Source organism: Cetorhinus maximus, chromosome 14, assembly GCF_964194155.1.
Source record: "Cetorhinus maximus chromosome 14, sCetMax3.hap1.1, whole genome shotgun sequence".
Classification (NCBI taxonomy): Eukaryota; Metazoa; Chordata; class Chondrichthyes; order Lamniformes; family Cetorhinidae; genus Cetorhinus; species Cetorhinus maximus.
In genome coordinates this window covers 56423505-56437744 of record NC_135892.1, presented here as the reverse complement: position 1 = coordinate 56437744, position 14240 = coordinate 56423505, and the positions used below count along the sequence as shown (strand labels likewise).

Below are 14240 nucleotides of genomic sequence, written 5' to 3'. Positions count from 1 at the left end.
TTGTCAAACATTTTCTTAAAATGCATACAGATAACATCCATTACTTTCCCCTTCACCAAGCTTCTCTGTTGCTTTATCAAAAAATTCAATTAGATTACTTGAAACTTTTAAGCTGGTTCTCCTCAATTAACTCAAACCTCTGCAAGTGCCTGTTGATTTCTCCCCACCCCCCCGCCATTTATCACTTCTAAAATCTAACCCAACACAGATGTTAAACTGATTGGCCTACAGTTACTAGGAATGACTCTACATCATTTCTGGTTGGGGTAGTCCAGAGATTACTATCTTCAAGTTCCTACATTTTAAAACTTCCTCTCTAGCTCCTGAAAATCTGACAGTAGGACCTCAATATCTGCTTGCCCTTTGCCGTTGGTAATGATGTGTACCAGAACTTCAGGTTCACTCCCTCCTCCCTGCAGAATATTTTGCACCCTCTCCGTGATGTCCTTTACCTTGCATCAGGGTGGCAACACGTTATGTATTCAACTAGCTTTCCAAGAAAGGAGAAAGCATTTTATTTATTATTTCCTCATTATTTTAGTTTTGTTTGTTGAGAAAATGGATTAACCAGCTGATACCAAAACTCTACCAACATTGTATTCAATTGGCTATCAGATAAATGATCTGAAGAACTATATTCTGTACTCCATTTGGACAATTTGCAAACCTTCCTTCATAGGTAGCTGATGATGAGGCATGGAATTTGCCTCCTGGGGTAATTGCAAACATTATGCAGCACCCTACCATTTTATTCCACAGCATGCAGGTGCATCCATAAGGTATTCCATATTAACCATGCAGGTTGACTTCAGAAATCCCTGCTTAAAAGATTACCCACCTATGGGACCATTCCACGGTATGTCGGACAATGCCAAGGCTGCAGAGGCTGTTGAAACAGAGTGGAAGAAGTTTGAGCATGGCAAATCTGGTGTGTATGAAGAAACAGTAGTGTAAGTGGTCACAACAAAAAAAAAAACCCTACTGGCTGTATTAAAATTCAAATGAAAACAAACAACTAATCATTCATATTTCAGTGCTTTCATCAAAGCTGCTGTAAAAAAATGAAAAACAGTGCAATTCTCTCTTCAAAACTTGGAGTATGACTACAGAGCTTATTTTTGTTTTATAACCTTAGTACTGGTGGAGCTGGTAGTATGAGAAATTTGAAGTGAAAAATTACTAAAAGAGGGGTTGAGTTTTTATTCTGAGCACAATCAATGATTCCAGCACAAACTGTGCCTTTTATGAAAAGTTTCCATTCAAACTCATTTGCACATAAGCTAACAAAGAATCTGACATGAACCTGCGTGATTGAGCTGGGTTTTAAATTGTAATTTTAAAAAAATTGCTTTAAAAAATATTCTGTGATACACTTAAGTGCGATAACCTGGTAAAGTTAAAGTAATTCCACTGAAAATGTGTTAATCACAAAAAATAAGCATTTTAAAATCATAGTTTAAATTCATCACCTTTGACTAACCCAATTTTAAATTAATGAAAGTGACTCTTAAAAATATACAAAACTATTTTCTAGTTAGATTTGGGTAAAGTTGAGCTGCACTGAATTCAATTTGCTCTTAAAACGTTGCTATTGTTTTCTGCTGGCCATGGCAATATCGGGCAAATCGTGCTGATAAAAAAAACTCCAGGTCAGGGTGTTTTGTTGCAACTTTAAAGCATATTGACTTAAGTGTGATTTTCCCAATCAGATATTAGTACCGACACTCTGAAATTCAAGATCTGAAACTCCAATGGTAAGTGCCCAAGCAGGTTCAGATTTTTGTTTAAAAAGTCTTTGTACAAACAAGTTACTTACAATGTTTCACATTAAAACTTGAGAAAATAGGGTCAATTTTCTTCTGTAAACTAGTCGGCTGGCAAAATTTAGTTAACTGAACTTAAATTGTGACTTTCATGAGAACTCATCCCTGCTTCCAAAGAAAGCCAGAGCCTTAACTACTATACCTGCAGGGCTATTGTAATGTAGTGCTATTATTCAAAAAAGATAACCTGTGTATATAGGAGAGTTTTAAATGCAAAATGGAGACCTAATATTGGCCCAAGGCATCCACAATTAATAAAATTGATTGCTAACCAAGTGACCAGCAAACAAATGATTGATGTATCAATACAAAAGAAACAGAAAATCTGTTTATCTTATATTTCTTAAAATATTAAGGCTGTTTTTTTCCCCCCCCCACCGGGCTCAAAACTATGAAACCTTTTACCTCCCTCAGTCTTTCCCTCTTCCTACAACCTTTAGGTTTAGGTTGGCATCCCTGAATCACTTCTTCCTGTTTTACCTCATCTTCTCTTTTACATCTCGGTGGTATCCTGCACTGTGGGCCTTGGCCCTTTATTTATATTAAGAAATCTAGATAAAGAAAGGACAGTAAATGTTGGGGGAAAAAATTAAATAATTAAAACCAACTTGAACTGGGTAATACAATTAATTATACCATTGTTTTTTTCTGCTCTGGGTCGCGGGATGAATTCTCTTTATGGCGTAAGAGTTCTAAGTGTGTATTACAGCACAAAAACAGGCTATTTTACTCAGCAGGTCTATGGCCAGTGCTTATGTTCCATACAACCCTTCTCCCACCTTACGTCACTGTAACCTAACAACATATGCTTCTATTGCTTTTCCTTCATGTACTTATCTAGCTTCCTCTTAAATGTATCTATGCTTTTCACCTCAACAACTCTATGTAAGTTCAACATTTTCAGCACTGTACCAAACTATACCAAGGTCTTAGTGTTTGCAAGTTCATAGCACAAAATCTGATATACATTAAAATTGCTGTGGATTGTAATACTTCATTTCAAATTGCTTTGATAGATCTTGACGTATGAGTTTTTAAAGGAAAATCCTTCAACAGCCATCTGCCTCATCAGTGATGCATATAGGGTGGTAAGATCCTGTCACCAAGCATCAGCTTTAGTACTCCTTACTGTTAGTGTTTTGGCCCCAAGGGTCACTCACTATGCACTTCCAGCACAGAAACATTGGCTGATAGTACAGGAATGCTAGTTTTAACCATGGGTTCAGCTTTCCTGTTTCTGAGTAGTTTGTTTAAGAAGCCTTCCCCATCTAAACAATAACAAATGCAAGTAACTACTCCAAGGTACATTTTTACTTACCTCCATTTATTGCAAGTATGTCAGGATCATTGACACCATCCACTGCGAGGAGGTTACAAACAATCTGACACAAAGAAAGAAACATGAACATTTACATACTAAAATCTCTGAGTATAAATGTTTCTGAAAACAAATGTTTATGCTTTGTACACGCAATAACAGGCAATTCCAAGGAGGTTGCATAAAAAGTACTTCAGATACGCATTTCAGTGGTTTAAAATGCCATCTAAAGAATTTGTGCAACTGTGATTAAGTTCATTACTGCCATTTAATACAAAAGTCATTAAGTTCCCTCGAAAGATTTTTTCTTAAAAAGGAACTTTCCTTCAACTGAAACAGTTCTCTGGCACCTTTGTGATGTGGAACAACTTTAGTTAATCAATTAAATGGGGTAGTGTGACATACATATTACAAGAGCATTGAAGACTATTTTAAAATGATTTGAGTCATAGGTTATTGAATTGGACTGGAATTTATACGGTTTCATGGACTACTGTAGAATACAGAGCAAAAAAGAGTGAAAGTTTCTTGGTAGGAATCAGAATACTTGGATACAGACATTGAAGGTCTTAAATACATACAATTTCTCATGGGAAGACAGACACTGGCAAGGGCAAAGATGGTTTGTAGTCAGGTCCCCGGGTTACGGGAGAGGGAGGAGGAAGTATTACAAGTTTTGTCAGACACTGGGCAACAATGGCATTTGAATCTTGTGTGGGTAGGGGGGGCGGGGGGGTGGGGGGGGGGGGGGGGGGTGTCCATTTGCTCCTTTAGCTGTTGGGCTAGCAGAGATGTGTGTAGGAAGGGAATTCACATCGTAAGGTCCAGCCAGCACATCGCTTGCTGTTGGCACATAGTTCCTATGTGTACTGTTGTTAAAGAGGGATGGAAGGGTATTAAGGGTTAAGATGTTGCTTCTTCTCACTTTTTGGAGTGAATGCTAAGTGAATCTTCATGTGTTGGGGGTTCACTTGCCCTGCTGGTAATAAACTTTTCAGTCTAATTTACTTGGTTTGGGTGATCTTCAGAACCTCGCCCAGAAAGATGGAGGGAAGACAACAATATTTTGTTGTAAGTGTTCTTTTGGTCCCAGTGCTAGCAATATTTGTACGATTGAATGGTAGAATTTACAGAGTTTATGTAGGATTAATTATGTACTACATTTGGTCTACTCTCTAGGATAAATCTGTATTATATATTCAAAAAATAGCTAAGAAAATCTAAGGATATATAGAGAATATTTTTATAAATATGCTAAACATCCTTAAATATTCAAAAGCATCACTAATGAAATGCCAATGGCCAAGTTAAAAATGAGTAACTGCACTACAAATTCTCGATTACCATAGTGGTAAATTATATTAATTTTAAATATTCTATTTACTTTTCTAACTATAAGCAATGTCTGTAACTACATGAGCTGCATGTACAATTGTGTAGTTGTAATAAGGTTTCACTAATATTAACTAATGAGTCTAATGTCATGGCTTAAAAATTATACCAATTTGTCTTACATCATTTATTTCCTAGTCAAGAAAGATACTTCAACTAAAACACGCAGGTAAAATGCAAAAATTGACAAATGTGTTGTGTCAGGTTCCAGTAAATTATGGACTTTCAGTCAATGCTTTACATGTCTAAAAACCACAAAAGGCTACAAAAAGATAGCTGTCTTAGGATCACCAGACTTCTCTTGCGAATTGAAATACTCCCCTGTCTCAAGAGGGGACAAAAGGAACTTTCCAGACTGATGTTGACTCAATATCTTTCCTTGAAACTAATTCAAAAGGGTAATTTCAAATTGAATAGGACAGTCAGATACAAAGGCACTATCTGTTTCAAACTCTCAAGGCATTAAAGTCATCACACAGATGCATAATCAACCTAGCCACACACCTTATCTGGAAAAGGACTTTGGATTTGTGACAGGTCACGTGGTAAGACAGCCATTGTTGTTGCCTGCTTTTAAAACAACAAGAAGTTGTTCTGGATGGAAATCCATCAGACAGCCATCGAACCAGCCAAGGTAATAAACAACCATACCTTGAGAGTGGGAGAAGGACGCTCCCCAACTTGTTCCAACTTCAAGTTCACTTGAGAACCAACCTCCTGGAAAGATGACTACAAAAGGCTTTGTAGCTTACTGAAGATCTTCTGCTTTATAAGACCTTCACTTCAACCAAAGCGTCAACTCAACTAAGAAACTACAGGCCTGACACAAAAGAGACTGAGACAATTGTAACTGTACTATTTTTTTCCTCATCTGCATCTAATCTCTGTGAATGATAGCATTGGTGAGATGAGTGACTGAGACACTGAATTTTTTTAAACCTCCAGGGCAAATATGTGATAATAAATCACCTTCCTTATTTTTAAATTCACAAAAAAATTGCTGCTGGGATTATTTAAATTGGGACAATCATTCTGAGGTTAAGAGAACACACACCCCTCACATACAAAACACATAGATCACGGGCAGTACAAAAACACAAATTCTGCCCGTGACAGTTCAAAGTAGTTTATTCCAAAAATATGACAAAATTATTCATTTTATCCATAACTTACCTGTGTATCATAAAAGTAGCCTGAAGGAAATAGTGGTCTGATTGAACGATCTGAAGAATGCAACAGAAAACAAATAACTGGCATTGTGCTCAATATCGTAAATTAAGGCAGCCTTGAAAAAAATCTTACATTTGGTCCTATGTTCCGCCTTCCCAAGCCTTCATGCTTTTCCTTCAACTGGGTAAATGTGGGAATATAGTCTGGACTGTGCCCAAGACTTCATTAACTGCTACAGTAAGTGCTGCCCTGTATCTGCTGTTAGGAGGCACCTTGCAGCCGCTTTCTATGTTAATTTTTCTCTGCTCAAAAGCACTAACCAAGAACATAAAAGCTAATCCATGGAGAGCAATTAACTGTTAGGTAGCTAAAAGTGCAACCTTGGTTATTCTATTGTGAGTAATAGGTCCACTGGCAGAGGTAATTACCTATCCAATCCAGCACCTTTTTTTTTAAACAAAAAAAAAATTGGATTGAACTAAGTCCACAAAATGTACCTACCAAATTTCAGTAACACAAAGTGGTTCAATATTTATAAATATTTTCACTTGGAAAATGAAGCATTAGAATTTCAAACATTTCAAAAGATATTTTTCTATAAAACATTCATCCTTACATTCAATAGATGCAAAAATGTAAAATTGTTGTTGTAAGTACAATCTATTTGTAGAAATGCACTTGAAAATATTGCTGCAATAAGCCTACTCTACAGTAGATAATCTTACCAATTACTCTGCTCGTCAAAATCTCATTATCCGTGTAGCCTATTTCTCTTCGTAAATAGGTTGTTGGTATTCTTCCTGCCGCAGCAGCTTTCTGACGGTAATCAACCTGATAAGAAAGGTTTGTTAGTCTCCAGCAGATTTTACAATATCAACTAAATACAACATATTATGAAAAACTTACCACCAATGGCATAAATTGGGATGAGGTAGGCTTTGTTTTACTGACAGCTGTAACCATCACTGATGTCTCTCCTAGCTTCACAGTGAGAAAGAGAAAATCAACAACATATAACTCAAAAGCTTTTCTAAATTGTCAATTTAGCACACAAATATTAACAAATGTCAGTTAGAGACTCCTTTCAAGCTTCACATTAATTTAAATTTCTCTCAATTTTATTGCCAATTATTTGCTTTTACTTGTCCTTAAATGTTCTGGACTGCAAAAATTGCTGTTTCTTGGCCATCAGACATCTGAGTTCACACTTGGACAAGTTGGTACAATAACCTTCATCAATTAGCTCAGCTGAGCACTCAGTAGCAATAACGAGTAATGGGCTTGAACCTATAGCCGCCTTTTTGGGAGGCAGACACTTTGCTAATGGATTTTTAACCACAACCTTGCATGATGCCTTTATAAATTCTAGTCCATTATGGAAATTGTGGCATCCCAGCTGACACAGCAGCAGAGTCCCAACAGAACAGCTCCTTAAGCCAGCCATTGATGCTCAGATGAAGGCCTGAGGTTCCAGGCCCACCATTACCTTTTCAGGGTACTCAGGATGTGCAATAATTGCAACCTTGCCAACAGTGCCCACATCCCGAGAAGAAATTAATGAAAAATGAGCAAATCGTGACATCGCAGATCTCTGTCTTTTAACCAATCAGTTATACATATAAACAAGTTAAAAATCTACTCTTACATAACCTTTCTTGACCCAAGGTATGGGGGAGGATGCTAATTAAAACAAAGGATAATAATTATCCTGCTGAGTTTTTCCAGGTATTTTTATTTTTGTAAAGGATAATAATTATCACTAAAAGTTGTGGCTTTATTTCTAGACAGATTGAATTGAAAAGTAGGGAAGTCATGCTAAATCTGTACAGAACCTTGATTAGACCAAACATAGAGTACTGTGCGCTGTTCTGGTCACCATATTATAAATAGGATATAGAGGCAGTGAAGAGGGTACAAAGATGATTTACAATGATACCAGAAATGCATGGGTATACATATCAGGAAAGGATTGGCAGACTGGGTCTTCTCTCTCTTGAAAAAAGGCTGAGGGGGTGACCTAATAATGGTCTTTAAAATTATGCAAGGTTTTGATAGGGTATATACAGAGAGAGTGTTTCCTCTTGTGGAAATGAGTATAACCTGAGGCCATCAATGTAAGATAGTCACCAAGGAATCCAATAGGGAATTCGGAAGAAATGTCTTCTGAAAGAGTGGCAAGAATGTAAATTTGCTACCATAGGGAGCGATTGAAGCTAATAGCATAGATGCATGTAAGGGGAAACTAGGCAAATGTATGAGGGAGAAGGGAATAGATGGTTACAATGATAGATTTAGGTAAGAAAAGATGGGAGGAAGCTCAAGTGGAGCATAAACACTGGCATTGACAGGTTAGTCCGAATGGCCTGTTGCTGTCCTGTATATCCTATGCAAGTTGCAGAATACTGTGTAGGAAGTCTAAAATAACGTAGTAGAGGGGATGAGTTACTCTTGGTCATTTGGCAGTCAGAAATTGTTAATATAACATACTTGGAACCTTTTCCAAAGTTACATTTTCCTTCAATTTCTCCCCACTCCCTAAATTCATAGTTTGAACTGTTCAATAGATGAAGTATTTTCCAAATGTTCACTGAAACATGGAGGCAATTGTACAAACTATCATGATAGTTCCCAGTTAAAAAACAAAATTCACCTCAAATCAACTAAACATAACCAGAAATGTCTACAGAACACGAAAATTTCAATGCTTCAATTCCCTACTGGTCAGGGACAAATTAATTTAACTTTATGTGGAAATTCTAAAGAGTAGCTTACCTGCACCATAGCACATCCATCTGCAAACCTGGCAAGCTTCCCTGTGGAGATTTCAAGCTTTCTGTTGTAACAAAAGATGAAAAACAGTAAACAAAGCAGTATTTATCTTTAGTATATTACAAAATTAATTGGGATAATCTTTATGTCAAGGAAACTTCTCACTTATTTTCATTAAACAAAAGGCAAGTATAGGGATAAATCATTGAACTTTACTGTTTGCTTTACCCGGTGTAAAACCAAATATAAAAATTAATTTCTAAAATTCAATGACTGTTTTTCTTTTGATTACTTGAAAATAAAAATCAGGAATTCTTGCTTCTGGTGAGAAGCTGGGCAAGAGAGCTGTCGCCTGACTTCTGGAACTATCTACTAAAAGTTGCATAAGCAAGGCAGAAAATGATATGCTGACCAACTTCACATTTCTCTTTTTGGGAATAGTACTGACAGCTGCTCAGTGCTCCTTGCTCTCTGGCTAAGATCAAGAACTCAATTTGGAGAAACATAGATGCAAATGCATTTCCATATTACAAAGAACTGGGGCATTGAATTTGCCCCCCAATTTATTTTCCCACCTTTAAGTTCAGCAAAATTTCCTAGGTGTCTGCAAAGGTAATTGTTCTCGAATTATATTCGAGATTAGTTTTTCATCTCCGTGTCAGGAAGATATAATAAAGTTATTGGAATTTATTGTAAAACAGTGGTATCTTTGTCTATATGTGTGTGTGAGAGTGACTTAATTTGATTAAAGGCAGCTGGTCTGAAGGCTTTGATGTATTAGTAGATAAGCTAGATTTGAAATTTTAAGTAGGTAAACTTGGGGGAAGTTTAGAATGTAAGGTGTAAAAGAATATTTGCATTTTTAGATAAACCAGACTATATGGTTTTCAAGGGAGGGGCGAAATGTGTCACTTAGCCAGGTGAAGTTCAGAAACAGTGTGTTTATTTTTCCCAAAGATTACTTGTAAAATTGGTACTATGATAAGTTTTTATGATCAGGGAGGTAAAGTCCAAAGACATAGTGAAACAATGGGAATTTGTAGTCAAAGAGAAAAATACGTATAAAGGGGAGAAGGCTGTCTGTAAAGACAGGCATTTTAAGATTAACAAGTGTGAAAAGCCTTCAGCATCTACACCTCAAGCTGCTCTCTACAATGAACTGAAGTTAAGTAAACTCACTTTGAATTGGATTGTTCAGGGTATCAGGTTTCTTTGTCTGGGTCTTTTAAATCTGTGTGTCTTGCTGTTGCCTAACGGAGGTGTAAATGGGAGTCAGATTAATTAGGGAATTCTGAAGGTATTATAGCAGTAATTTGTAGACATATGTATGTGCTTAAACTCATTTCTCTTATTAATAAAATGTTTAATCTAGCTTTGTAAAAACCTATGCGGCTCGGCGGTCTTATTACTACTGAATTCAAAGCCTGCATCTCGATTGCAAAAAATTGCAAAAATAGTTGTGACAGTTGTCTCAAGGTTACCTCTGTGATTTGAACAACTCAGCATTTACTATCGGCTGTGCTATAACAAACATCTCACCTCCTTGTCCAAAAGCACAAATTGACATCCAATAGGTCATCCTTGATGCGAGCTTGTTGAGTGGACATTGGAAGGTTCTTCAACTGTGGGAATATCACACAGCCAAGTCTAACCTGGAGCTATCAGTACAGATGCACTTTCCAATCTATGACGTTGAACAGAAATCAGGAATGGAAATGCTGATATATCCATGCCCACCCCTTAGATGATAAGGTCAGTTACTGCACTCCTGCCACCACCCGGGCTGAGATCGGCTTACTCAAAAGAAACTAGGTATTGACACAAAGGCAAAATACTGTGGATGCTGGAAATTGGAAATTTAAAAAAAATGCTGGAAATGCTCAGCAAGTCACACAGCATCTGTAGAGGGAAATGGAGTTAATGTTTCAGGTCAAAATCACTTTTCATCAGAATGGATAAGCTAGGTATTGAACGGGGTCTTCCAGCTCTATATGGCTCAGTGAAATTAGGTCTATCTGATGTCTGAGTGTGTATATTCAATAATGGTGTTGCACTGAGCCACTAGGGAGGCCTTTCAGAATATTTATCCAATGTATCCTAACATTACATATATTATGTATATTAGTATACATTATTATTTTGACCATGATTACTAAAAGCACTTTGCAGTCCTGCAGATGCAGTTAAGTTTAATACATTGTACTGAATTATTTACTTAAACTAGCTTCTAATAATCTTGAACAAAGCTCTTTGGCTAGGAACTCAAAGGAGAAAATTGTTAGTTTAGGCTCAATAGGTTCAGGCTACACCTGAACCATGCTGGGACCAGTGCCCACAACTAGGAAAGTAGAGAGGGTTTCAAACTAAATAGTGGGGGAAAGGGATCAAATTTGGGAAGATGTGTTAAATCAAAGATTAGAGAAAGTTAAGAGAGAAAGGTATTAATGTGGGAAATGATAAACAGTCCATGACAGGAAGGGGCAGAGAGTACAAATTTAAGATTAAATAGGAGATTATACCAGAGGTTACAAAAAAAAAGGACAAAACTAAGGGTTCTGTATCTGAATGCATTTGAAACAAAACAGATGAACTGATAGCAGTAATAGAAATAAATAAGTACAATCTGGTAGCCATTACAGAGACATCGCTGCAGAATGACATAGAATGGGGTCTGAATATTGAAGGGTACATGATATTTAGGAAGGGCAGGAAGCTAGGAAAAGATGGAGGGGTGGCTCTCTTAATTGAGGATAGTATTAGTACAATGGGGAGGGGTGGCCTAAGTTCAGGAATTCAGGATGTAAAAGCTGTTTGGGTAGGGATGAGAATTGATAAAGGCAAGAAGTCACTTGGGGGAGTGGTCTACAGGCCCCTAACAGTATCCATACGTTCGGACAGGGTATATATGGGAAATAGCGGGAGCTTGTCAGACAGGTACAGCAATAATCATGGTGGATTTTAAACTGCATATAGATTGGAAAATCAGATGGGCAAAGATAGCCTAGATGTTTTTGGAATAGCTTTTTAGGACAGCACGTTCTGGTGCCAACCAGAGAGCTGGCTCTACTAGAGTTGGTATTGTGCAACAAAATAGGATTAATGAATGACCCCCTAGGTAGCAGCAATCATAATATGATTGAATTGCACAGTTTGAGGGAGAGAAGAGTGGGTCTAAGACTAGTATTTTAAACTTAAATAAGGGCAATTATGAGGCCATGAAAACAGAGCTAGCTAAAGTGAACTGGCAAATTAGGTTAAGGGATAGGGCCATAGAGATGCAGTGGCAGACATTTAAGGGGTTATTTCAGAAGACACTGAATAGATACGTTGCAATGAGTAAGAAAAATTCCAAGGGGAGGTTAACTAAAAAAGTAAAAAATAGTATCAAACTTAAAGAAAAAGCATATAATTGCGCAAAGATAGGTGGCAGGTCAGAAGATTGGACGGAATATAAAGAAAAGCAAAGCATGACTAAAATACTGCTAAGGAAAGAAAAATGAGCGTACGAGAGAAAGCTAGCTAGAAATATAAAGACAGATAGTAAAAGTCTCTATAGATATTTTTAAAAAGTTAACAAAGTGAGCATTTGTCCTATAGATCATGAGTCAGGGGAATTAATGATGGAAAATAAGGAGATGGCAGATGAATTTAACTGGCATTTTGCATTTGCCTTCACTACAGAGAGTACAAGCAACATCCCAGAAATAGCTGTAAACCAGGAAATGGAAGGGAGGGAAGAATTCAAGAAAATTACATTCATCAGGGAGTGGCAGCGAGCAAGGAGATAGTTGGTTTTAATTTTCCAAAACTCCCTAGATTCAGTGAAGGTTTCATTAGGTTGGAAAATAGTGAATGTAACTCCTTTATTCAAAAAGGGAGACAGAAAACAGGAAACTACAGGCCAGTTAGCTTAACATCAGTCATAGGGAAAATGTTAGAAACCATTATTAAAGATGTTATAGCAGGACGCTAAGGAAAATTCAAGGCAATCAGGCAGAGTCAACATGGTTTTGGGAAAAGGAAATTATGTTTAACCAATTTATTGGAGTTCTTTGAAGAAGTATCATTTACTGTGGATAAAGGGGAACTGGTGGATGTACTGTGCTTAGATTTCCAGAAGGCATTTGATAACGTGCCACATCAAAGATTATTGCTAAAAATAAAAGCTTAAGTAGCTTAAGAGGATAATATGTTGGCATGGACAGAAGATTGGCTAGCTAACAGGAAACAGTGGGTAGGCATAAATGGGTCTTTTTCTGGTGGACAAGATATAATGAGTGGTTTGTCATAGGGGATCAATGCTGGGGCCTCAACTTTTTACAATTTATATAAATGACTTGGATGAAGAGACAAAGGTACGGTTGCTAAATGTGCTGATGACACAAAGAACAAAGATAGGTAAGGAAGTAAGATGTGAAGAGGACATAAGGAGGCTACAAAGGGATATAGATAGGTTAAGTGACAAAGATCTGGCAAATGGAGTATAATGTGGGAAAATGTGAAATTATCCATTTTGGTAGGAAAAATTAAGAAGCATATAATCTAAACAGTGAAAGATTGCAAAGCTCTGAGCTGCAGAGGGGTGTAGGTGTCCTAGTGCTTGAATTGCAAAAGGTTAGTATGCAGGTACAGCAAATAATTAAGAAAGCGAATAGAATGTTATTGTTTATTGCGAGGGGAATTCAACGCAAAAGTAGGGAGGTTATGCTTCAGTTATATAGGGCATTGGTGAGACCACGTCTGTACTGTGTACAATATTGGTTTCCTTATTTAAGGAAGGGTGTAAATGTACTGGAAGCTGTTCAGAGAAGGTTTGCTAGACTAATAGCTGGAATGGATGGGTTGCCTTATGAGGAAAGGTTAGACAGGCTAGGCTTGTATCCGCTGGCGTTTAGAAGAGTAAGAGGCAACTTGACTAAAACATATAAGCTCCTGAGGGATCTTGACAAGGTGGATGTGAAGAGAATGTCTCCTCTTATGGGAGGATCTAGAACTAGGGGGTCACTGTTCAAAAATAAGGGGTCACCCATTTAAAACAGATGAGGAGAATTTTTTTCTGAGTTTCTTGAGTCTTTGGAACTCTCTTTCTCAAAAGGCAGTGGAAACAGAGTCTTTGAATATTTTTTAAGGCAGCGGTAGATAGATTCTTGATAAGCAAGTTCACAATTCTAAAATAAAAACTTGTATCTTTTGTTTTCCCTCATGAATCCCATTCATAACATCAGCACGGGAGGTGGCCAGTGGGCCCTTTGTGCCTGTGCTGGCTCTTTGGTAGAGCTATTTAATTAGTCCACTCCTCTGTTTTCCCCACAGCCCTGCAAACTCTTACACTTCAAGTATTTATATAATTCCTTTTTGAAAATTATGATGGAATCTGCTTCCACCACCCTTTCAGGAAGTACTTTCCATGCCTTAACAACTCGCTATGTAAAATTAAAGTTTCCGCAAGTTGCCACAGATTTGTTTGCTTATCACTTTAAATCCTTTCTGCTACTGGAAACAGAGTCTCCTTATTTACTTATGATTGTGAACACCTCCATTAACACTCCTCTTAACCTCCTCTGCTCTAAGTACAATTTTCCTGTTAAAGAAATCTTCAACGTTAATGAATTTCTATTGGAATAAGTTTTTAGAGAGGATACAGGAAAAGATTTACAAGAATGGTTCAGGAATGAGGTTACATGAAATGGGGTTAGATGAAAAGGGATGGGAGCAAGCTCAGCTATACTGTCCATTTTAGGTAATCAGTTTTTTACTCTTGTACTTAA

The 14240-nt window shown here is 37.2% G+C and overlaps 1 protein-coding gene across 1 annotated transcript in view; it reads right to left on the bottom strand.

Moving 5' to 3' along the window:
* Positions 1-14240, bottom strand: part of pnpt1 (polyribonucleotide nucleotidyltransferase 1) — a 90972-nt gene that overhangs the window by 70795 nt on the left and 5937 nt on the right. The window contains exons 2-7 of the mRNA XM_078556931.1: positions 8476-8536; positions 6610-6684; positions 6429-6534; positions 5707-5756; positions 3142-3205; positions 839-886 (exon numbers count right to left, since the gene is read on the bottom strand). Coding sequence (XP_078413057.1) covers positions 839-886; positions 3142-3205; positions 5707-5756; positions 6429-6534; positions 6610-6684; positions 8476-8536 — 404 coding nt within the window. The remainder of the gene's footprint in view (positions 1-838; positions 887-3141; positions 3206-5706; positions 5757-6428; positions 6535-6609; positions 6685-8475; positions 8537-14240) is intronic.